This window comes from Mugil cephalus, chromosome 19 (genome assembly GCF_022458985.1).
Source record: "Mugil cephalus isolate CIBA_MC_2020 chromosome 19, CIBA_Mcephalus_1.1, whole genome shotgun sequence".
Classification (NCBI taxonomy): domain Eukaryota; kingdom Metazoa; phylum Chordata; class Actinopteri; order Mugiliformes; family Mugilidae; genus Mugil; species Mugil cephalus.
In genome coordinates this window covers 22,705,406-22,730,125 of record NC_061788.1, presented here as the reverse complement: position 1 = coordinate 22,730,125, position 24,720 = coordinate 22,705,406, and the positions used below count along the sequence as shown (strand labels likewise).

General features: G+C 38.4%; 1 protein-coding gene across 1 annotated transcript; it reads left to right on the top strand.

The window, feature by feature from the left end:
• The first annotated feature begins 18,522 nt into the window (after positions 1 to 18,522).
• On the top strand, positions 18,523 to 21,490 carry ier5l (immediate early response 5-like). The gene has a single exon (XM_047569105.1). The coding sequence runs from the start codon at positions 18,988 to 18,990 to the stop codon at positions 19,879 to 19,881; it is 894 nt and encodes a 297-aa protein (XP_047425061.1). The 5' UTR covers positions 18,523 to 18,987; the 3' UTR covers positions 19,882 to 21,490.
• The last annotated feature ends 3,230 nt before the right edge of the window (positions 21,491 to 24,720 follow it).

Here is a 24,720-nt window from a genome sequence, read left to right as displayed (position 1 = left end):
ATCTGACACTGGGGTAGGTGCTATCCTCTCAATCCCGACAATGGGTGAGGTTACTCGATTGTTTGTAGCAGCCTGTTCTGTCTGTGCTCGCAATAAGGCCAACACCAAGCCCAGTTCTGGTCTGCTCTGCCCTCTTCCAATTCCCAGTCGTCGTGGTGTCACATCGCCCTGGACTTTGTGACCGGCCTTCCTCCGTCTAGAGGTAATACCAGTATTCTGACTGTCATAAATCGTTTCTGGAAGGCTGCACATTTTGTTGCCCTGCCCAAACTCCCCTCGGCACAGGAAACTGTTGATTTGTTTGTGCAACGCGTGTTCTGTCTCCATTGTCTGCCCACTGATATTGTGTCCGACAGGGGTCCGCAAGTTACCTCTTAGGTTTGGAAGGCTTTCTGCCAGTCCATTGGGGCGACTGCCAGTCTGTCTTCTGGATACCAAACGCAGACCAATGGCCAGACAGAACGGGCCAATCAGGAAATGGAGGCTGCCCTCTGCTGCATCTCTGCCGCCAAACCATCTACGTGGAGTGCTAGGCTGCCCTGGGTGGAGTATGCCCACAACACACTCCCCAACACCTCCTCTGGTATGTCTCCATTTCTCTGTTCTCTCGGCTATGAGCCCCCTCTGTTCCCAGCGTCTGCCACCATCATCCACCTCCAGCGTCTGCCACCATCATCCACCTCCATCATCTGCCGCCATCATCCATCTCCATCATCTGCCTCCAGCATCCACCACCATCATCCTCCACCATCATCCACCTCCAGCATCCACCTCCATCATCCACTTCCAGCATTCACCGCCCTGGCCCCTGAGTGAACCAGTTAGCTGCTAAATTCCCGGGCTACTTTTTTTGCCTCAGTCTGCCCCGTCCATGCTTTGTAAACTAAAAATTACACTACAAATTACCTACCATAATTCTCGTAAAACAGAGGTCCTCTGATTAAAATAATCCAGTATGAATCGACATCTCTGTGATTTAGGGGCGAGTTTTTTCTTTCTTTCTTTCTTTTTTTCTGTCTCTTGTCACTTAAGTATTATGAAAGATGTGCTATAATTCAAAGTTTGGACAGATGTTAGAGTCTAAGTTGAGATGTCGCTGAACTATTCACCCATTTAGACCAGGGATGAAACCATTAAATCAATCATTAATGTGTTCATCAGCAAAGGTGGAACTGATTTAAATACCAACAGGTTGTTGGTAATTTCTTCCTTGGTACAAATAGTATCAAGAATATATTTTTTTGTCATCCATTATAATTTGAAAAGTAATTATACTGTCTCTGACATGCAGCGGACTGAGACAGAAAGTAGCAGAGCCACAGCAACAGAACGTGAATGTGAGTAAAACACACAGTTTGTTTATCCCGTGTGCATGAACCACATGAAACACAGATGTAAGGAGTAATATTTAAATCACAGGACGTCCTTAGGTAATTCCGTGTGAATAGGGCTTTAGATTAAGAACCAGAATGGACATCATCCATCTCCATGATGCCCTTCGCAACTCAACATCTAAACTTACTCCAGGCCTTCCAGCTGTCATTCAGACCAAAGTGCAGCAATACTGCTCCCAGCGCAACATTTTGCCCATTACAGGTGAGTTAAAAATATACACAGTTTTCATGCCTTAATGGGCCCAATTACTTAATAAATTCAGTCAACCACATCCACATCCCCTATTTCTCTCCCTTCATACAGGACACCAAAGAGGAATCAGCACCCTAAGAAACAATCTGAGGCTGTCGCTGAGAGAATGACCTGTCAACCTTTTTGTAAAAAATAAAATGAAAATCTACTAATGGAGAGCTGTGGTGGAGTTTTTTTCTTCAAACATGTTTAATTATCAAACGTAATTTACCTGCATTTGACTGGTTTTGCCATTAGAAGTAGGACAGTACACTTCACGTCTAATGAGTGGTCCAGTCCTTTGTAGATTTTTTTCTATGCATCCCTCAGGAAAAAGGACACCCCTGATTTAATTCATCCTTGATGAATTACTTACTGAGTTGATGTCAGGACTCTGTGTAGGCCTGTCAAGTTCTTCCACACTAGACTCGCTCATCCATGTTTTTATGGACCTTGCTTTGTGCATTGGTAGAACAGGAAGTGGCCATCCTCAAACTGTTGCCACAAAGTTGGAACAGGAGTTGGAATTCACTGAGCTCCAGAGAGTGATCCATTCTTTCACAAATGTTTGTAGAAGCAGTCTGCATGCCTAGGTGCTAGATGTTTTACACATGTGGCCACGGATGTGATTGGAACACCTGAATTCTGTTATTTGGAAGGGCGAGCATATACCTGGCAATATAGTGTATATTCATTCTCATTAAAGTTAATGTGCATGTACAGTGAAGAGATAGAGCAAAACAAACTGTACAGAAAAAATCTTTAGTTTGCTTGTATATTCAATGGTGACTAATTACTTCAAGCACCTGCACTTTTGCCTTAATGCTGTTGGCCCTGGTAAAGGACTGCCTTTTGTCTTTTTGATGCTACATATGCCTTTTTCATCATTTAAGTGTGGTTCATGAACCAGAGGTTTAAGAATCTGATCCCCAGTGCTTGGTCCACATGCTGAAGTGTCCCTGAGCAAGACAATGAAGCCAATTGAGTACCAATGGTGTTAAACAAATACAAGACTGTGTACTTGGTTTCATATGCTGTTTTAAACTGGATTTTATTTTTTAATGTTGTTACTTTTTGAAAGGAACAAATGTAATGTACATTACAGAGATGCAGTTGTATGTCAGAGATTTTATTAAATTACCCACAGGAGGGCAGTGCAGTATATAGAACCACTGGTATGAACGGGAGCTTTTGTCTCAGTTCGGGAAGTAAAGTACAGATTGAGTATGTCTTAATTTCTATACTACTTTTGCATTGTAAAATTGTTAACATATGTCATCCAATGGACAAGAATATTAATTCAGTTCAATTTTATTTATATATCATCAGATACAATAAGTGAGACAGAGTTAATTAAGAATTGCATTTAGAGAGATCCAACAGGGAGAGTAATGGGTAAAGCAGATCAAGCCTTTTGGGGTCATCAGTGGAAAATGATCTCAGTCCTTAGACTAAGAGTATAGAGATTGTATCATCTGGAAATCTGACAAAGTGTCATTTTTTGGTGTTGGCATCTATAATGGTCAATTCAGTAATGGTGATATAGGACGTACGAGGATCTATATGATTTACTAAAATGATTTCCAAACACTTTAAAACCTTACTGCACTGCCATACATGCAGCCACATATTGTTAGCCTAAAAGCAACAGACAACAGAGAACGGACAACAAGAAAAAACACAATTTGTAGCCAGCACATAAGTCAAAAAAAATTACTTAGTTATGCTATTAGGCTAAAAATATGCCTTATCAGTGGGGAGAAGATTTATCTCTACAGTAACTCAGTGAGTAACTCAGTCAGTAACTCATGCTTCTTGAGCTATCATTCACTGCAACGGAAAGCAGAAACTGTTTTACCCCAGCATCCCATTTCTTTAGCTTGCACTGTTTTCCTACCTGTCTGTAGTAGCAACATATTAGCATTCTAACAATGCAAACGCTAAAATCACTATTGAGCAATCTGTATCTTGGTCTGGGTGTAGTGCAGTTTTAGAGCTCTGACTGCATGTCAGTGGACGCAAAGTCAAGAACTGGAAGGAGAAGATTTAAGTGGGGAGGGAGAGGAAGAGATGGAGATGAGGGGGGTATAACTGGGTGTCACATCAGTAACACCACTCTATCTGCCAGCTTCCATTAGGAAGGATCAACCAACTCCATCTCTCCCATCACCCCAAACACTGCCTCCATCCTTGTCAACACCCTTGTCACCGTCTGGATTGCTGCAACTGTCCACTCTACAGTCTCCCTCACAAGTCCCTCCGCAAGTCATCACTAAAACCCCTTCTTCCTGCCATATTACCCCCATCCTACAGCAACTTCATTGGCCACAGGTTGCACAAAAAAATTCAATTCAAAATCCTTTACATTTTCAAACCTATTCACAACCTTGCCCCTCCCTACCTTATCTGACCTCCTCCACATCACCACTCCAGCACGCTTTCTCAAATCCTCCTCCTCACTCCACCTCACTGTGCCCTCTGTTGTCATTGTCATCAACATTGTCCATTGATGTTTTGAATGTTGTTTATTGTATGTTTCTTATATTTGGATGTTTGAAGGCTGTTTTGTTATGTTCCATTGATGTTTTATCCATTGTTCTATTTTGTATGTTCTTCTCTGTAAAGTGTCCTTGAGAGGCGGTTTTTTATTTTATTTTTTTTTTATTAAATAAAGAGGTATATTAAATGCACTGAGGTGAAGGGGACATTATTTCATTGTGTGTGGCAGTGCAGTAAGATAAAATCTTTTTGGGAGGAGGTTAAAAAGGCAATAGAAAAAATTATTTCAAAAAGCATTTCAATGGATCCTGCACTTTTTATCTTAGGACTTTACCCAAAAGATCACAAATACAACAAAAGTGAACGAATACTAATAGATATGTGTCTGTTACACGCTAAAAGAGCCATTGCAATGTTTTGGAAAAAGACCAGCAGACCAAATGTTATGTACTGGGAGAGGCAAATGCTCAAAACATTTCCTTTGGAGAGAGTGACATATATACAAAAAGGAAGGCAGGATATGTTGTAAAAGATATGGTAACCGTTTAAAGTGTTTGTTAATCGTATTGATCTGGCAGATGACAATGAAGAAGAATAAGTAGTCAGTTACGTAAACCTTAAACCAGAATGAATGAGTTCATATACCCGCAATTGTATGAATTATGTACAAATGTTTTGTGGCTGAGAAGTGGATGTTTGTTATGTGTATGTGTATAGTCCATTTGTAATTTGGTTTTGTTATGTAAGAAAATGTCAATAAATATATTGTTTACTGACAGTTTTTTCCTCTGGGGTGGGGTAAAAGCCAAAACTTGCACTCCCACAAGCTGCTGGGCTAAAGTGGGTGGGTGCACCATAACAACGTCATACTGGGGTTGATAGGGTTCTGGCAAACATTTGCCGCTCTGAACCATACAGTTCTCCCAGCAATCTCGTCAGGGTACTAGCAGCAGCCACCACACCTGCACTGCACAGAAGCTCACAACAGACTGACTCTCCAGTCCGTGTGAGGCTAATTAAGTGCATTAAGTAGTAGCAAGACGACCTGGTTGCAGACCTCCACTGTAGGGTTGCTTCTGGTGTAGGCTGCACTCTCAGGCCACCTCACTGTGGCATTTAGTGCAGGTAGACAGGTGGATACTTGTCTACCTACCCTGCTGCACATCTGCAGTCATGAACCATCTTGGATTCATTCATGTCCTATGGAAAATACAGACAAAAGAAGTGTCATCCCAATGCTGCACCAATAGTATCTGACAGATAGAGACTGGGAAACAAGACTTCCTCTTTGACTGTTGTCTCCCCATCTGGAGGACTGACATCCAGTCTGAAACAAACATTAGTCTGCTGCTCTTCCTACTTAAAATATACATGCATAAGTTAACTGATCATTTTCAATACCATAAACAAGCAAGATAACATCAGGGCCAGTTCTTTTAAACTCACACTGACATGATGTGTTTGAATCACAGTAAATAAAATTCAGCCCAACTTAATACAGCTGGCAAATTCTAGAAAATCTCTACACAGTATTTAAGTGTCAAAACAACTTACTTAAGTATACATTTCTATCTACAGCAAATTGTATAATATGAAAACTTCATATCTTAATTACGTATTATTTTAGATAACATATTTTAGATAAAATATAATCAGTTGTGCAAGACTAATCTCTTTTACTTAAGAAGAAGAACTGCTCTGTGAATAGACTCCACTACAAGCACATGTCAAGCATTCAAAAAACTGAAGTTAAAGTGGGTAAAACAAGACACTTAGGTAAAGTTCTTCAGTTGTAAGTTATCAGCCAACTTTACAAAAGTAAAATTATTCATTGTGCAGTAACTTTGCCCTTATCAGCATTTTTCTAATGCCTGTTACTTTATTACTGCTACATATGTTGTATTTTACTACAACTGATTTAGGTTAAGCTGTTTTAACTATGTTATATACTGTTGCTAATCTAAACTACAGTAATTTATCACGTTGCCTTACATAATTTAATTTCCTGTCTTGAAAGTGGAGGTGGCCTGAGAGTGCAGCCTGCTCTGGAAGCGACCCCGTGGAGGTCTGCAGCCAGGTCCTCTTCATTTTTTGCACTTCTGCATGTGCTTCATTGCGCAGAACCGGAGGTTGCCACTTGGTAATGACGCGGCACCCGTGACGTCACTAACTGCACATCAAACGGTAATATGTGTAGTGTCCAAAAGCTGTAGGGATTGAGCAAATTAGTGCACTATATAGTAAAGCCCTACATAGTGAGTAGGGGTTATGGAGTGAGTGAATGATTTTGGACACAGGCATAGATGCCTCCTCTGTCCATTAGAAGCCGTGTCGTGTTCACTTACTGTATAGAAGAGAGTAGAAAATAGACCATTAGCCCCTTTGGGTGAAAACAAACCACTAGCGGTAAATACAAACCCCTGCGTAATCAGTGTTTATTGCGTGTTGCTAGCATTCATCAGCTGGAAAGCGGGCAAAATGACTAACGTTAGTCGGGTAGACACATAATGTCATTGCCGAGCGATTATCTGCGACGTCTCTGCATTAGCTGGAGGCAAAACAGAGGGAAGCTAGTTGCAAACGCTACAACTTTCAACCACGAAAATGTCATTTTGCTGTATTTTAAGGGGCCAAAACCGGAAAAGCAAAAACACTAACTTGAAGTTTTACCACATAGCAGCCACTGCCAGTAACTGCAGTCACGCTATCTGCGCTTCGGCGAGGCACGGTCGCGCTATCTACACTTGAAAATCGAGTGCCCGTCTACATCGCATCGGACGGTAAAGCGTTTGAGCGGCTTTATGGTGCATTCAAGTGCATCCCGTAAACTCGGAAGTCTATATTTTTCTTCTTATTTTCATTTGTTGAAATACATATATCAGTCATTACTTTGTTGTTATTTTACTACATTCTATTTAATGATTAAAACTAAGTGACAGAACATAATTATTGAAGCATATTCAGAATTCAACTCATTTCTGCATAGTCAGATTTGAAAACTTAATTAAGAAAATAATCAAATTGTTTTCCGCATACTCTACAGCTACCACTGTGGTGATTTTCAATTTATTTCACTGCATCACTTTCTGAAAATGTGATGTTGAATTCTTATCCAATGAATGATGTATATGGGCAGATTAAAAAAATAATTAAAAAAACAAAACAAATTGTTTTCTGCGAACTCCACCAGATTCTGGTTCTACACATCCCCAGCTACCACTGTGGTGATTTTCAACTTAATTCACTGCATCATTTTCAAGTAAACTTGTGTTGAAAGTATGCTCCATGAATGATGTATATGAGCAGATTAAAAAAATAATTAAAAAAACTAATCAAATTGTTTTCTGCAAACTCCACCAGATTCTTCTTCTACATGTCCCCAGCTACCACTGTAGAGATTTTCAACATATTTCACTGCATCATTTTCAGATAAACTCGTGTTGAATTTGGCTCAATGAATGATGCACATGGGCAGATTAAAAAAAATTATTAAAAAAACAAAACAAATTGTTTTCTGCAAACTCCACCAGATTCGTGTTCTACATGCCCCCAGCTACCACTGTGGTGATTTTCAACTTAATTCACTGCATCATTTTCAAATAAACTTGTGTTGAATTTGGCTCAATGAATGATGCATATGGGCAGATTAAAAAAAATAATTAAAAAAACAAAATCTAATTGTTTTCTGCAAACTCCACCAGATTCTTGTTCTACATGCCCCCAGCTACCACTGTAGTGATTTTCAACTTATTTCACTGCATCATTTTCAAATAAACTCGTGTTGAAATCGTGTCCCATGAATGATGTATATGGGCAGATTAAAAAACTTATTAAAAAAAATAAACTAATAGTTTTCTGCAAACTCCACCAGATTCTTGTTCTACATGTCCCCAGCTACCAACAAATTTTCAACAATTTGATTTATTTATTTATTTATAATTTTTTTTTAAATCTGCCCATATACATCATTCATTAGGTATGAATTCAACATCACATTTTCAGAAAATGATGCAGTGAATTATGTTGAAAATCACCACAGTGGTAGCTGGGGATGTGTAGAACAAGAATCTGGTGGAGTCTGCAGAAAACAATTTGATTTGTTTTAATTTTTTTCATTTTTTTAATCTGCCCATATACATCATTCATGTAGCCAATTTCAACACGAGTTTATTTGAAAATGATGCAGTGAATTATGTTGAAAATCACTACAGTGGTAGCTGGGGACGTGTAGAACACGAATCTGGTGGAGTTTGCAGAAAACAATTTGTTTAGTTTTTTTAATTATTTTTTTTCTCCGCTCATATACATCATTCATTGGGTATGATTTCATCATCCAATTATTTGAAAATGATGCAGTGAATTAAGTTGAAAATCACCACAGTGGTAGCTGGGGATGTGTAGAACCAGAATCTGGTGGAGTTTGCAGAAAACAATTTGTTTTGTTTTTTTAATTATTTTTTTAATCTGCCCATATACATCATTCATTGGATAAGAATTCAACATCACATTTTCAGAAAGTGATGCAGTGAAATAAATTGAAAATCACCACAGTGGTAGCTGTAGAGTATGCGGAAAACAATTTGATTATTTTCTTAATTAAGTTTTCAAATCTGACTATGCAGAAATGAGTTGGATTCTGAATATGCTTCAATAATTATGTTCTGTCACTTAGTTTTAATCATTAAATAGAATGTAGTAAAATAACAACAAAGTAATGACTGATATATGTATTTCAACAAGTGAAAATAAGAAGAAAAATATAGACTTCCGAGTTTGCGGGATGCACTTGAATGCACCATAAAACCGCTCAAACGCTTTACCGTCCGATGCGATGTAGACGGGCACTCGATTTTCAAGTGTAGATAGCGCGACCGTGCCTCGCCGAAGCGCAGATGGCGTGACTGCAGTTGCCAGTAGTAGACAACTTTGGTTGAACGTAATTAAAAGAAAGAATTGGGGTGAAACAATCATCAACAATGTTCTGTTTGTAGTACACACTTCATATAAGCTAATATATAATGCATCATCAGTTTCAGCTTGGATACAGTTATGGGTTTAACTAAATTGTGAATGAAATCACGTTAAGTTAATCATTATTCGGGGGATTCGCGTTACAGGTTAATGCTAATGCTGACCGCTTGCCAGAGCAAAGATGATATGGAGGAATTTCCTCTTCTCACTGTCACTACAAGTAAATCTCCAACTCCAAAGAAGATGATGTGCACTCGTGAATGAATCGTGAACAACTTAATTAGTGTGATATCTGATCTGATCAGTACAAGGTCTTAAAACAGACATCAGTTTTGCTTGTGCTGACATCAAGGGCTTGAAAGTTAAAATGTCTACACTTGAAACACATGTTATGGCCACTTATTGAGAAGGCTAGAAAGGAGGAGAAAAAAGTCTACTTTGTCAGGGGTTGCGATTTTTTTATTTTTTTTTTGTCTGCATTTGTCTACATAGTTAAACACCACAGGGTGTAAACATTATATGAGGTTGATGCAGGAGTCATGCTTTTACTAACAGATCCTCTTGGTCCCTAAGAACAATTTGGACAAACCTTGCTAGGTAATTATTTAAGTTAATCTATTTAAGTCTGCTGTGTTGAAACCGCTCCAAAACTGAGGCAATGCTTTGTATGTTTGTTGGCCTATGTACCAAGGTAGAGTCTGATTCTATATCTGCTGATATTAATTTCTGGAGGTTACAGTGGGGTAATGAGATGTGGTTATCTTGTGGTTCAGAGCGTTTAGTTAAAAATGTTTTCACTGGGGATGTCTTACATTCAGACTGCGACTCTCAAGGTCACACTATATCTTATTGGTGATTAAATCTAATAATACAACTTATATTATTTCCAAACCACACAATGACAATTTACTCTGCTCTCTCTATATTAACTACTTTAATGTAAAAGTTTTATACAATGCATTCCTGGCTTGTTTTTTTTTGTTTGTTTGTTTTTTTGTTTGTTTGTATGATTTTATTTGTCTCTTATGTTTTATGTTGTTATTGTTCATCTTGTATGCTGTTCTTTGTATACTTTGACTTTATTATTATTGTTATTAAAGTAATAACACCAGCCATCAGTTATTCAATTTTCTTTGTTGCATGTAAACTGGGGCAAGGACTGCATTCAGAAAGTCAAATTTAGAGCATAGCTCAATTAAACTGTCGAGTGACAGCATCTTTAGAACACACCCGTCCTTTTTTGTCCATTTTCACTTTGCTTCATTTGCGCAGTCGCTATACATTCAGTCAGGTGTGTGAGCTAGGGTTGAGGTGTTGCTGACTATATACCAACATGTAACAACTGGGAAAAAAACTGCAGGCTCATTTCTGTGGTGCAGGGAGTTTGTGAGCTGTATGTCAGAGCTTAAAGGAATCACATGAAATACAAGTTCACAACTCTTTGTTGGTGTTTGAATGGAGTAGTAAAGGACAACAGCATCAGAGCTGTATTATTCCAATAATAAACCCCAACTGATCATCAATTAAAAAGTAAAACAAAGTAGTACACTAAGAGAAAAACCTTATTTATAGGATCTGAAGAAAAACACAAATATATAGAAATAAAAGTGTACTATGATATGTCATCTGTACACTAAATGTAAAAATATACAGTAACTCTGGTAAATTGTGCAGTGGCTCACTGTGTAAGCACAGCCAAGAAAATCAATGTCTATAAACAGTGCATGTGAAGTATATCCATATCATGTTCCTTCAGCATAATGAGACAGAAACAATCTGTACAGTACATTATCATAGTCTTAAAGTTCCACAAAAAACACAGCTCTATTTGAACGACCAATGACCAATGACCATGACTGAATTGATTCTATGGGATTGCAAAACTCAGAAAACTGTTGCAGTGCTATTAGAAACCAGGGTAAGCTGTAGATATAAGTACTGCTTGTGGCACAAAAACAGACTGAATTCATTCTTAAAATCATAACCTTAAATGTTGTTTGATGACAAATGCTAAAGAAAGACTCTGGCTAACTATTCCTAACTATTTTTCTAGAATAGAAAAAGAGTCAAACACATACAGGCAGTGTTTGCTTTCCCAATGCCAGCTTTGTAATCTGAATTTGCTCAACGCATGCCTTTTGCCTGTTACATGGGAGCATTGCCATGGCGACGGGGTCTGCGTAATCATTTGAGCAGTGACCCCTATTCTCCTGGAGGAAGACAGAGGGATGGGGGAGGGAATGGGGGAGGGAAGGAGGAACGTGGAATGAAAGCAGAGACAGTAAAAAGAGGGGTGGGGCAGTAGGTAGATATGATTCTATGGAGGACCTATTCTGACAAAACAATAAATAAATAAATAAATAAATAAATAAATAAATACTTGACAGAAATAATTAAATAAATAAATACCTAAATATATGCCAGAAATACTATTTATTTATCAATTTATTTATGTATTTATATATTTATGTATATGTTATTCAAATGAGGGGGGCTGTCCACACTGGCTGAACGTTCTCCGATTGGTTGATCGATCCATGAGTGCACGGATCGACTGCACATGCCTTTTCACAGCCAGCCCGGTAGTTTCAAATGAGTGACAACATCACAGCGTAAACAGGCCGACACATCAATGTCGGAGCGAAAACCCCGGGTTGACGCGGCATTCCCGTTCACATCGAAGCCGAGCGGATGTGAAAGAGGCTTTAGATGTTTTTTTCAACTTCCTGGCATACTGCAGTCTCTTCAAACCTGACTGTAAAATTGAGTTTTTTTTTGCATACTATGGGGCAGATTTTAGAGAAAAAATAACAACAACAACAAAACAACTGAAGGAGGACCTTTGCAAACATATTAGAGATTCTGGTACAAATGAATCATATTGTATGTATTATTAGAACTATGTGGAAATAAGGTTAAGGGCTCCATTCTCACAATAGGATCTATATTCTTGTATTTAATGACTACACTGAAGTGTTCAAATGTGTTGCATCTTAATGTCACAGCTGGGTGAAGTAAGATGTAAATGATTACACTTGAAACTACATACAGTTTTGATATTGCTGTGCAAAGTGTAGTAAATAGAGGGGCTGCTGTGACTGGCTATGCTCACCATATTGATTATTACTATTACTACATTACTATTATTGCTTACCCAGGGAGCAAAATCCCATATTTTTGGAAAACAGACACAGAATGTTGTAAAAGGTTATGCACCACGCATTTGAAAGTTCTCCAGAGACAAAAATGGCTAAGACAAGGAACCTAATGGAATTGGGAGAAGACTGTGTGGTCAGATGAGTCCAGTTTCCAGCTTCATCTTCCTCCTGCTAATATGAGGGTACCAGAAGGCCACATGAAGCATTATCTCCAGCATGTATATTATCTACTATCAAAAATGGTGGAGGCAGTATCATGGTTTGGGGATACATGAGTTTCTGCTTGGCCATCTCACTGTCTATAGTGTCGCATTGAACTCTGCCAAATATTGCACCATTCTTGAAACCCACATGCTGGATGTTTCAACAAGATAATGGACATGAGCTCCACTGAAAATCTGTGGTGGATTATCAAAAGGTCTGTTTCAAATCACAAACCAAATATTTAGAAGCATTAAAAGTAGTAATTCAAGAAGAATGGGACAAGTTTACCCCTCCACAGTGTTAAGGGCTCATGGGGAACATGCCAGCCAGGATTAGAGCTCTACTGTTGCTAATGGCAGGAGTACTAAATATTAATTTGATGATGTGATGGTTTATTTATTTTTTGTTCAGCTTTGAACACATTCTCTGTTATTTGTTGACTTTGAGACCAACAATGTTGAGAACTGACATATTGAAACTGTCAAGAATTTAGTTTTGTCAAATTTTCTTTTAAACAATTAACAAAATAAATATAATTTGAATTTGTTTGTGTCTGTCTAATGCAGCCACACCTTTGGAAACACAAAAAAGATTTTTCCACAAATATTTCATGATAATATTTGACACTATGTAAAATTTTAAGGGTGTCTGAAAATGTTTTTCCACCACTGTATATAGAAAACTTCCCTAATTCATAAGCTTTGATTTAAGTTATAAGATAGACTTTCCTTTCTATTTCTTAAACAACCATACCAAAACACACATCTAGTGGTCATTAAAGACCATTATGGGGAACCATCGTCTCCAAGGAAGAAATGTGGTTGGAAAAAAATACTGATTGGTCGTGATTTGCGATTGCTTAAACATTTAGTGAAATCAAGTGGAAGGAAAACACCAGAATTCTGGGCTTTGTTTACTAGTGAAAGTAAGAGCAGACATACAATGCGAATGGAACTCAAGGGATTGAGTACTAATCAGGCTAACCAGGAGACTGGACTCCAGACCAATGGAAGAAGGTCATGTGGTCTGATGAGTCCAGACCCTGTTCCAGAGAGATGGCCGCATCAGGGAGGCAGATGAAGAAGAGAGGCAGAAATTATGCTCCCATCATTCCTAGTGTCTACTGTACAAGCCTTTGGGGACTGTGCTATGATCTGGGGTTGATGCAGTCAGCTGACGACCTATATACTGAATGACCAGGTTATTCCATCATTATTCCATTTTCTTGCCTGATGGCAGAGGCATATTCCAAGAGGAGAATGCTAGGATTCATGGGGCTCAAATAGTGAAAGAGTGATTCAAGGAGCATGATAGACTATTTTCACTCATGGATTGGCCACCACAGAGTCCAGACCTTAAGCCCACTGAGAATCTTTGGGATGTGCCAGAAAAGGCTTTGTGCATCATCAATACAAGATCTTGGTGAAAAATGAATGCAACACTGGATGGAATTAAATCTTGAGAAAGTGCAGAAGCTTAAAGAAATAGTGCCACAGCGTGTGTGTTGTAATCAAATCTAAAGGCAGTCCAATGAAATATTAGAGCAGGAGTGTCAAACTCATTTTAGTTCTGGGGCCACTTACAGTCCAATTTGATCTCAAGTGGGTCTGTGACATCATAACCTAGTAATAATGACAACTCCAGATATTTTTCCATTTGTTTTAGGGCAAATTTAGCATTTAATAAACCATCCGCAAATATTTTGTGAGAAAAATAAGTGCAATTTGGGCACATTTCTGTCTGCTGTTTAGTCCTGGGTCTCAGTGTTGTGTTCTGTCCACTACTCTTTCTAAAACAGTGGACAAATTAGGAATAGTGATTTCATTGAAAGTCTGCAGTCTTCTATGTAATTTTTTCACTGCAAATTCATGCTGTGGGCCAGATTACAGCCTCTCACTGGCTGCTTTTGGGCTGCAGGCCATATGTTACCTGTGTATTAGAGTTTTTTTTTGTGGCAATATTTTTTTGGCTATGCAGTGCATTTTCAAGGGAGCCAATTACTGTTGAACAACAAATTTTATTTATGACTTCACAGAGATTAAAATAGTATTAAAATACTGATAAATTTTGAGCTATCTGTTCTAAGTCTCTGTCATAGTTATTTGGCCAACTGTTATTTCTTTGGTTTAAATTAATTAAAGGGTGACAGGAACATTGTGTCTGGAGAGATAAGTTTCTTGCAATCTAAGAGAAATAGCTGAGCAAAACAATGTATATCATCAGCCAGCACTAGAGACTGATTGAAACTCAGCTGCAGCTGCATATATTTAATCAAAACACGACTTGTTTAAACTTACCAAACAGCTATTTCTTGGTCTAATCCAGATAACATCTTGTGACTTCTGCATCAATCTGTGTGAAAATAAATATCTTGTTGCGTTCTGAAGCCTGGAAATACCCATCCCATTTCAGAAGGAGAATTTTGACAGAGTAAAGCGCTTATTACACAGGGCAAAAACTAGTGCTGCACTGGCCTCTACAGGTTTGGTGCTGTACCTAGGGAACATGGCAAGTGTTTCGACCTATAATTAACTGGTAGGGGCCACTTCAAGGCTGGATTCCTGCACAATGAGACTGAGTCGGTTTGTAACTGTGGTAGTGCTCCACATGTCATGAACAATATCTAATTTCTTTTATTCAGATCCTGATATTATCTAATTAATTTCTTTGCTATCTTCATAATTAGACTGTGTCATCAGTTATTAGAGTTATGGGCATTTGTGTAATTTCCATATTCTGATTTTGTCCAACACTGGGATTGTGTAAAGTAAAAAAAGTATTTCATCATCGATTATTTTTCTTCTTTCTACGAAGCCCCCCTGGTGACATAGGATAAAAAAAATAATGCGTGGCCACAGAATACTATCTCGTGGCCACGCATTACTGTCTCGTGGCCTCGAGAAAATAATACATCGCCTCCAGAAAATAATGCGTGGCCACAAGATAATTCAGCTTCAGTAGCGCCATTTTGGAGAGAACCACACAAGCTCACTTTCTCAAAACTAATTTCAATTGAGGAAGGACATGTATTTTCAGTATTACAGTGTTCACATTTAATTAATCTTTTACTGGTCCAGAATACAATCTGTCTTTGTCTGTTGAAATAAAAAACACTAAAAAGTATTTTGTTTAAACCATTCATTGCACACTAACATTATATTTGCTGGTATACTTTAAAAAGAGTTTTGCTCACATCATTAGAGGCAGCTCAAATCCCAGAAAACAAACATGAGAGCAATCAAGAGTTGGAAAAAGAAAATATATTTTATTTTACACTCATTCAATGTCTGTGATACTGACAATTAAATTTAGATTTAATTTATTTCTGAATAAACATATGCCAACATATGCCAAGATTGACATTGTACCATTGATTAATAAGAAACTGATTTTACACAGCTTTTACACTAATTGAAAAGCAAAAAGAGCAACAGAATGGAAAGCCTTTGAATCAGCTAAAGTAAAACAGGTTATAAGCATGAAAGTGTATAAAGTGTCTTATTCATGCAATTTCAAGACTTTTAAACAAGGTGAACTATAGACTTGCTGTCTACTGTTGATCCTTTCACAGCGAACCTATCCTGCTTTGTGTCAATGTTATCCAAAGCATTAAAAAACATTAGAATCAGACCACATTTTTAGGAGGAAATCCTTGCCAGACAAATTATTATTAAAAACACAGTGTTTGAAGTCTTAAAATGTGTCTGGGGGGGTATTTTAAATCATTTCAGTTGTCACTTATGCAGTTTGCTAGGCTGCTCAGTTAAAGATGAGGGAGCGAAGAGCCTCCCGAACTGTCAAGTAAAACTCTTGAGCTTGCAATCTGTTCTCGGGAAAAGTAAGGTCCAATTCTGACATGATTATATTACACAGGTCAAACATATCTTCGTCACATGGAACAACTGAGAAGAATTTGCATGCCTCTTTGCAGACATCAAGATTATTATGTGGAACAATGAAGTCCTCAGAACATCAGAGCTGTGGCACAGTGTACATCACACTGGGTACATTGTGATTCCTTGTTGGCCGGATGCGGTGGCTGTTCCAGACTGCCTTGATCTCATCAAGCTCTTCCTAAAAAGAGAATATGTACCTGCACAAAAAAGAAGAAAATAGACATGCTTGTTGAGAAATGAATATAAGATTCAATATAATATAAGTAATAATATAAGATTGTTCACCTGCTCTACTGTCGACATCACTTCGGAGGAGGTAACATCTGTCCGGATGATCTGGGGAAAGCCACCAAACTCCTCCACGGCCTGTATAAAGTAGCCCCCTATGACGCGTGGGTCGCTGCTTGTGTATGCAGCTATCAACCAAATTATTTTGCGCGAAAAGCCATCTATGCAACCACTGATGCATATTCCATATGGCTTTAACTTATCGTGACAATCTACATGCCAGATATAGTTAGGTCCTTGAGCAAAATACAGCCTGTGGTTTAGTCTCCTGGAACGACAGATGACTGAGGCGTCAGGGTCCAGAGCTGCAAGAATCAAACGAACACAAATGCCATTCTCTAAGCACTTGCTGTACATCCACCTGTAGCCATGTAGTCTCCCAGGTCCTTCCAGCTGCTGAATGATGAAATCTATGACTTCCCCAACATCAGCATATTCCCTGCGTTTCAGTCCATGCATTTTGAGCAGCCGAATTAAGTGTCTCTTGCTAAGAATGACTCCATGCCTAACTGCAAGTCACTGAAGTATGACATTGTAATTCATTCCTATATTAAAATAAAATAAAATCAGATAAAACTTGTCCATGTTAGGCTATCAATCAACAGTCTCTACATGGAAATGACTGCAATAATTATCTCGTGCCCATGCATTAACTATCCTGTGGCCACGCATTATTTATTTTTTTTTATCCAATGTCACCAGAGGGGCTCTGTATATTACAATTAAAAAGTGCACTTAACATGTCCACTTCAAAAATACAGCTTGAACATGAAATGCCACAACAATGTTGTCTTAAAACTAAAAAGGTAGTAGAAAACTTAAAAAGTGTTTTGTAAACTCTAATTCTGTCCAGAAGCATTCTGTTAGCAGGAGTACAGATATATAGTGCTTATTCTGACAGAAGCAATAATATTTGGTAAAGATGTAACTGTTCCACACTGAGAAATATGAAGAGTTGCTAGCTAGCTTTAAGGGCTCTCTCATTTACCGTTGTGGTTTTTCTCATAAAAGTTGCCTGTTTCTCCGTGTGTTCGCGCAGGCGAACAAAATAGTCTGCATTCTTGTTTTGAAGCGAAAAGTGTTTTGTTTGCAGATGGCGTTTTAGCTTGCTTGGTATAGCACTGTTTGATAGCTTTTCTCCACACACCAAGCACAACGAAGCATCCCCGGTGAAAGTAAATCCAAATGAATGGTAACTCTCGCTGTGGCTTCATCTGGGTCCAAATTTCTTCCAGGGCCAGTTCAGAGTTAGCATTTTTCCTTTTCAAAAACTTCTCCATCACTGTCATCGCAGTCTTGCTAGCCACAATGATGTCACCGCTGTCACATTCATGCATCACATAAATACGCTTCCAATCACTACTACCCCCACCCTGCAAAAACTAGTTGAAAAGACATTGAAAAGATGTAACTCATGTGCGTCCGAACAACATCTAAATTTGCTTGAGAGGCGAAAAGCCGTCATTTTCATGTCGTTGAAAAGACGTCTTGAAAAAGACGTCCCTGTACAGTCTAAATTTGGTTGAAAAGTAAAAGTAAAAAGGAGTAATTTTCAGGTTGTTGAAAAGACATCTACAAAGATGTCCCCGAAGTCATTATGAAAGTGTATATTCATAATTATTACAATATTATGAAATATATAATCACAAATTCATGATTTAATTTTTACTAAAGAATTAGACATAATTTACAAAAAATTACAATTTACATTAAGGTAAGAAAATAAACGTTTTTCAATAAATTAACATTTAACAACAAATGCAAATGCGTGGCAGTAACATAATGTTTACAATATTTGACTACAAAAAGTGCGATTAAAATCTAAAAAGTTCACCCCCTTTAAAAAAAAAATTAGACATATTCACAAAAAAGTAAAAGATTGGTTCTCCATAATATGTAATAAAAATTTTAATACTATTTTTAAATACCTATTTTCTCATTTCAGTCAGTCAGTCATAAGCAGTATTCCAAGTAGTCTGGTTAATTTTATTGAGAAACAATATTGTTTCATTGTAAATAAATAAAGACATTCGTGTTAAACAGCCCGTGTGGAGTTTGAATAGTAGAGTGGAACCGCCTGAAGTTGATTGGTCGAGAACAACACTCAAGAACGTATGAGTTTCACTCAATATATCCCAGGCAGCTGATTAACTCGCCCTGAAGAGGGCGGCTCTTTGTCCTTACAGATAAGATACATAGGATATGTTCTCGATTCAGTGAATGATTGCTGGGTTTCAGAAGAGGGCGGGTCACTGTGTCCAGTGTTTCCCCACAGATTCAAACATTTTTCCTCGAGCAAAACGAGCTCCGAAGAGGAACTGGAGGTAGAGAGGTGGTACGTAGTAATGATCAGCACCATGGAATGCGCCGTGGACACGCAAAGTCTGATCTCAATTTCCTTAATCAAAATCCACAATTCCAGGACGCAAAGAGGGGGGATCAAGCTGCACAAAAATCTGCTCGTGTCCTATGTGCTGAGGAACGCCAGACAGGTCTACATCAAGGAGAAATATGCAGAGATTTACAGGATGCAGCACTACGAGGAGGTGATGAGGGTCTGTAACGAGATCCAGGAGCTAGACACGTCGGATTTTAACGCAGAGGACAGGGGAGACGAGGAACAAGCGCGAGTTGCTTGCTGTGGTGAACAAACAAGCGTGTGCGTCTCCTCTTGCTACCGTGGCGCGGCGGGGCCAACGGCGCATTGTCGGGCAACGAGCGCCTCCCCTGGCTGCAGTCCTTTCGAGGAGGGCAGCAAACAATTGGAGAACACTTTCTGTCGAAGCTGCTGCATGGATGATTCCCTTGTGCCACATTGTAGTCAGTTCCCTGGAAACAGCAATACGCATTGTAGCACAACCACAGTGCTGGATTTGGATACACATGTGGTGACCACGGTGGAGAATGGCTATTTGCATCAAAACTGCGGCTGTGATGCGCGCCAGCTCCGCTGTGGCGCAAAGTCTCCGGCAAAGAAACTCAAAGTTGAGTTTGGTTGTTGTGCATCCGATGCAGATGAAGCACCCAATGTTACAGCGTCTCTGAAACGGGCGAAACACGAGGACTGGCCCTTCCCTAACACGGACTACATGGACACTTCCAATATATTCAACCTGATCTCCATCTTTGGCTCGGGGTTTTCAGGACTGCTGAACAGACAAGCGGACTTGGAGAAGATCTGTAGAAAACAAGCCCTCGCCAGTCTAAGCGCATGGACTCGGGCCATTGAGGCATTTTGAATGGGAGGGATAGGGGTTATTCAAAACGAAGCCAATCACTATTTGGTGCTGTCTTGTTCTGTTAACAAGGCACTGTCCTTTGGTTTAAAGCTCTACAGCATATTGGTTGAAAAATATGTCATTTATGGATGCTTACTGGCACTTTCAATGCACACTCCATGAATTACAATACCCACAAACTTATCAAGAAACACACGACCTTAAAACAAGGTCTTGTCCTTCTAACGTTTTAGTAAATATAAATAAATGGTTTTGTTGCAAACAGACTGGGAACTTACTGTTTCCCATCCTTCTGTTACTAATAGAGCCTTTTATTTGGGTCAGATGTAGCATGGTAAGCGTTTGATGAACTCATCACCTGTAAAGAAGGTGCTATTTGGAAATATTTTTTGGGATAAGAACAATTGTTTTTTGTTTTTGTGTAACAAATCACACACCCATAATAGCCACCAACAACAATCCCATTTTACAATACAGCATGGTTAACAACACCATCTACAATATTATCATGTCTCAGTAGTTAAGCAGTGGGCCTGTTTTATGTCATTTGGAGAAAAACGTGTCCAGATTTATATAATGTAAAATAATACCCTAAAGCACACTTGTGTCTTGAAAATCATTCATGTGGCCTACATGAGTAGGACATGCCCAGTACAAATGGTGGTATTTGATTGTTTGAGTAGTTTTTGATTGTCTCCCCATTAATAACCACAGTTTTGAGGCAGAGAATAAAGGGTTGATGACATATGTATAATGTGCAGACTTTTCTGATTTCAGAATGGGAGCACACATGAAATCTTATGGAATAGACTGACTTATGTTGCCTTAAACCCAATGTACACTGCACACATTGTTATAAACCAAAAGCAGCCTACAGTGGAAGTGACTGAATGTTAGAAGAAAGCCATGCATACACTGAGCAGTTTATTGATGATTAAAAGTCATGTGAAACACTTTTATAACCCTTTCACATTGAATAGATTCTCAGACCAGGGTCAACCAGTGAAAGCACGGCAAAAGCAACCCGCCTTTGGTGTGCTTTCAATAAATTGGCGGGTCGACGCTGTATTCCTCTTCACATCAAAGCCGAACTGAATCAGGACGATGACATCTCGGACCAACTGCCAGGTCAAATGTGGTCCCGGGTTTTTTGTGTAGTGTGAAAGGGTTTTTTTTGTTTTTCAGGCTTTACATGGATCCTTAACTAGCAACACTTTTTAAAATTTTTATTTATGTTATTTATTTATTTAATTTTTTTTTTATGTTGGAAACCAGTGTACCTGGGCTAATTTCTGTCAGTTTCAAATCCTCTCTCAATCATGGTTATTCCTCCAAATCTTTCCTTGCGATTTATAATTTCAACTCAGTTTTGTGGTGGCCGTGCTGAAAAAACATGCAGTCCTTTTGTTTTAAAAAGGCCAGCTGACAATTCAGCCATAACCTGAGAATCCATGTGTTTGGTTTTTGGACACTGTGTGTATCAAACTAAAGAGATCATTCAGCCATTCTTAATTTGTTGTTATTTTTGTATTTTTGTGCTTAAAAATTGTATATCACCGGGGGAAAAAGTCTCAAATTTATAATCTTAATAAAAAATAAACTGCTTAAACTGTTAATTTGTACTGTTGTGTTTGACTGATAGTAATGAATATACAGTTTATGTTCATACGTCTGTAATAGACCTAAACATAGACCTAGACCTGTAGTACTAAACAGTGCATTCTTTAAGTAGCATCAATATAACAAATATCTACTATTCTAAAGCATTAAGCAACTTCATGGATACCATTTATTAATATTAATTACAATAATAAATACAATTTATTAACAAATAACTACAGTGTTCTCACTGTTGAGTCTTAATTCTGAGTGATTAGTCTTTGTATAAACATTTAAAAGTCAAGGTAGCTCTAAGGTATGTTTTTTCACAGGATGGCACAGTTCAGTTCAATTCAATTCAAATTCAATTCAAATTCAATTGAATGACAACTCTCCATATTAAAGTCATATTATTTACTATATCTAACTATATGCCAGTGTATTTCAATAAACATCTAAAATAACAAAAATGGGTCAGTGAACTTATGTGGACTTTGTGTTATATTGCAAAGAATCTCATTAAAACACTTAAATTTGGTTTCATTGAGTACATACTTTATTCGTTTTTTTATTTATTATTTTATTTATTTTATTTATTTACAGTTGTTCCTGACCAAAACCTCAGAGATCCAAAACAACTGCAAAAAGGGGCATTGGTGTAAAGCACTGTGAAATGGTGAATAAGGTGAATGCTAAATGGCCACAGAGATGCACAAATTCAAAGAGATGCCAAACAGCTGAAAAGTTGCAACATAAGACAAGACACTATTAACCACCCACATTAACATAAGAAAACAGACAACATTTAAAATGGGACCTGAAATAACATGCAAATGGATTAAGAAATACAGGGTGAAAGAAACACAAAGAAATACACAGTAACTTAGTGGCTTTCAGTTGGGGTGTTTTGTTTGCCTGTACAATTGCCTGATTACAGTAGTCCATCCTTGCAGGTTATGCCCATGGTCGTTTCCAGTATAACCCTGTGCTGGACAAATAGTGTCTCTATGTACTACAGACTCTGATTGGTTCTCATGTAGCTTTAGTGAAGCATATCCAACAAACAAACAAACAAACAAACAAACAAACAAAGCACTCACATTGCAGCTTTTAATGTGATTTCCACCACCATACGGCACAAACTGTATTCGGTAAAGAGATGGAGATGGAGAAACAAACACACTAAGCAAACTAGTTAACAATTACATGTGAACATCCCAAAGGGCTTAGTAAAAACCTCAAATGGATATCCCAAAAAGAGCGAAGAGGAGGGGAACAACAAGAAGAGAAACATAGTGTCACCCCCTACGTGGCTGGGGTATCAGAAAAACTCTGGAGAAAATTCATGAAACACCACATTCCTGTTTATTTCAAACCCAGTAATACACTTAGGCAAAAACTGGTCCACCCCAAGACAAAACACCCAGACAGAAACAGAGCAATATAGTATATGCTGTTCAGTGCAATGAGGAATGTTCAGACTTGTACATTGGGAAAACAAAACAACCCATCAGAGAACGCATGGTCCAACACAGGAGAGCAAGCTCATCAGGAAACGACTCAGCAGTCCACCTCCACCTGAAGGACAAAGGACGTGCCTTTCAAGACAACAATGTCCAAATTTTTAACTGAGAAGCCAGATGCTTTGAAAGAGGAGTAAAGGAAGGTCATCTATGGAAAATTAGAAAATCCTTCTCTGAACAGAGGAGACTGAAATATAATCTATCATCATACTACAACACAGTCCCATCCGTCCCAAAGAAGTTTGACCACTGTTGAGACTGGAGCCTCTGAATGATAATGAGCATCATTCATTAGAAAAAGAGGACAAGGACCAGCTGTCCCCTCTCAACAAAAGATAAGTATGTAGTCATTAACAGACACCAGGCAAGCAAGTTTATGATGGGCTACGCTCACAGATGTTCCTATTTAAACCTCAACTCCCCACCGATCCTTTAGGAGTAAAAAGGATACTTGGATGAGTGATGAAACATCTTCAAAAAACTCTATAAGTCCTGGTGCCTTTCTTTAAGGGTTTTGGATATAACATGACCTGGATGACTGAGAAGCGTCACAGATTTTATTGAAACATGATCACCACTACTATTAATTACAGACTGCCTTTCTTTCAGTCAGTGCGTTTCCATGCACGTGAAAAAAACAAAATAAATTATTGCCTTAATCGGACTATAACTGGACAACTTGCGCATGTAAACACGTTATTCCAACTAAAATCGGAGTTCTCCTTATCCGATTAAGACACACAGACAATGCGAATTTCGAGCATGGCTTGATTAAGCTCTGCATGTAAATGCACTGAATGACAGCAGCCTTGTATGGCAGTTCTAGAGGTGCTGGTTATAGTAAATAAGTCCCTTAAGAGTACCCCTCATAAACTGAAGTTATTCACAAATAAATTAAATATTTAAAACAAGTTTTATGGAGTTCACACAGATTACCACAATAGATATAAACAACACAATATTATGTAATGTAATATTGTATGTTATATATAAGTATTTATGTTGTTACACTGGTTACTGTGCCATCTCATTACGCTGAACCCAGTCCAGCTTTAAGGGTTTTGAATTGGGACTTTAGTTAGCCTTGCTTTGTATTCTATGGTGGCTGGTGGCATTTAAGACTTTGCTTATCTAAAGTTGTTATGACCACCTCCAGACCTTTTAATGTGTGCAGTGGTATCTGGCACCAAATTTTTAGCAGCTGAACCTTTACAGTAAGTCCTGCAAGTTACAAGTTGGGGCCTCCATAGGTCAGACTTCCAGCAGATGCCGATTTGGTTTAGCTTTGGAGAACTTGTAGTACAAGTCAATGCCATGAACTTGTTAGGTGCCGCAATCCCTTTTTGAACCATTTTCTGCTCTGTTCAACCATACTTTTCAAATTGGACTCAGTCAAAGTTGCTTGAATCTTTCGCTTGCCCTTTCACTTTCTTTGAGAACAAAATGTTCAGTCGGTGCCTAATATATCCCACCTACTGCAAGGTATTAAGATAACAAGATAATCATTGTTTTATTTACTTCTCCTGTCAGTGAGCATAAGGTTATGTATGATTAGTGTGTTCCCTTGTGTGTCACTCTGTTAAGTCAGATACTTAAGTTCACACAGCTGTCCATAATGACTTGACAGGTAGGCCTTTTATGTGAGTACATCTCATCTTAAACTGGGGAGGAATAAGATCAGCTGCATTATGGTCATCACGTAAATCAATTAGAAATA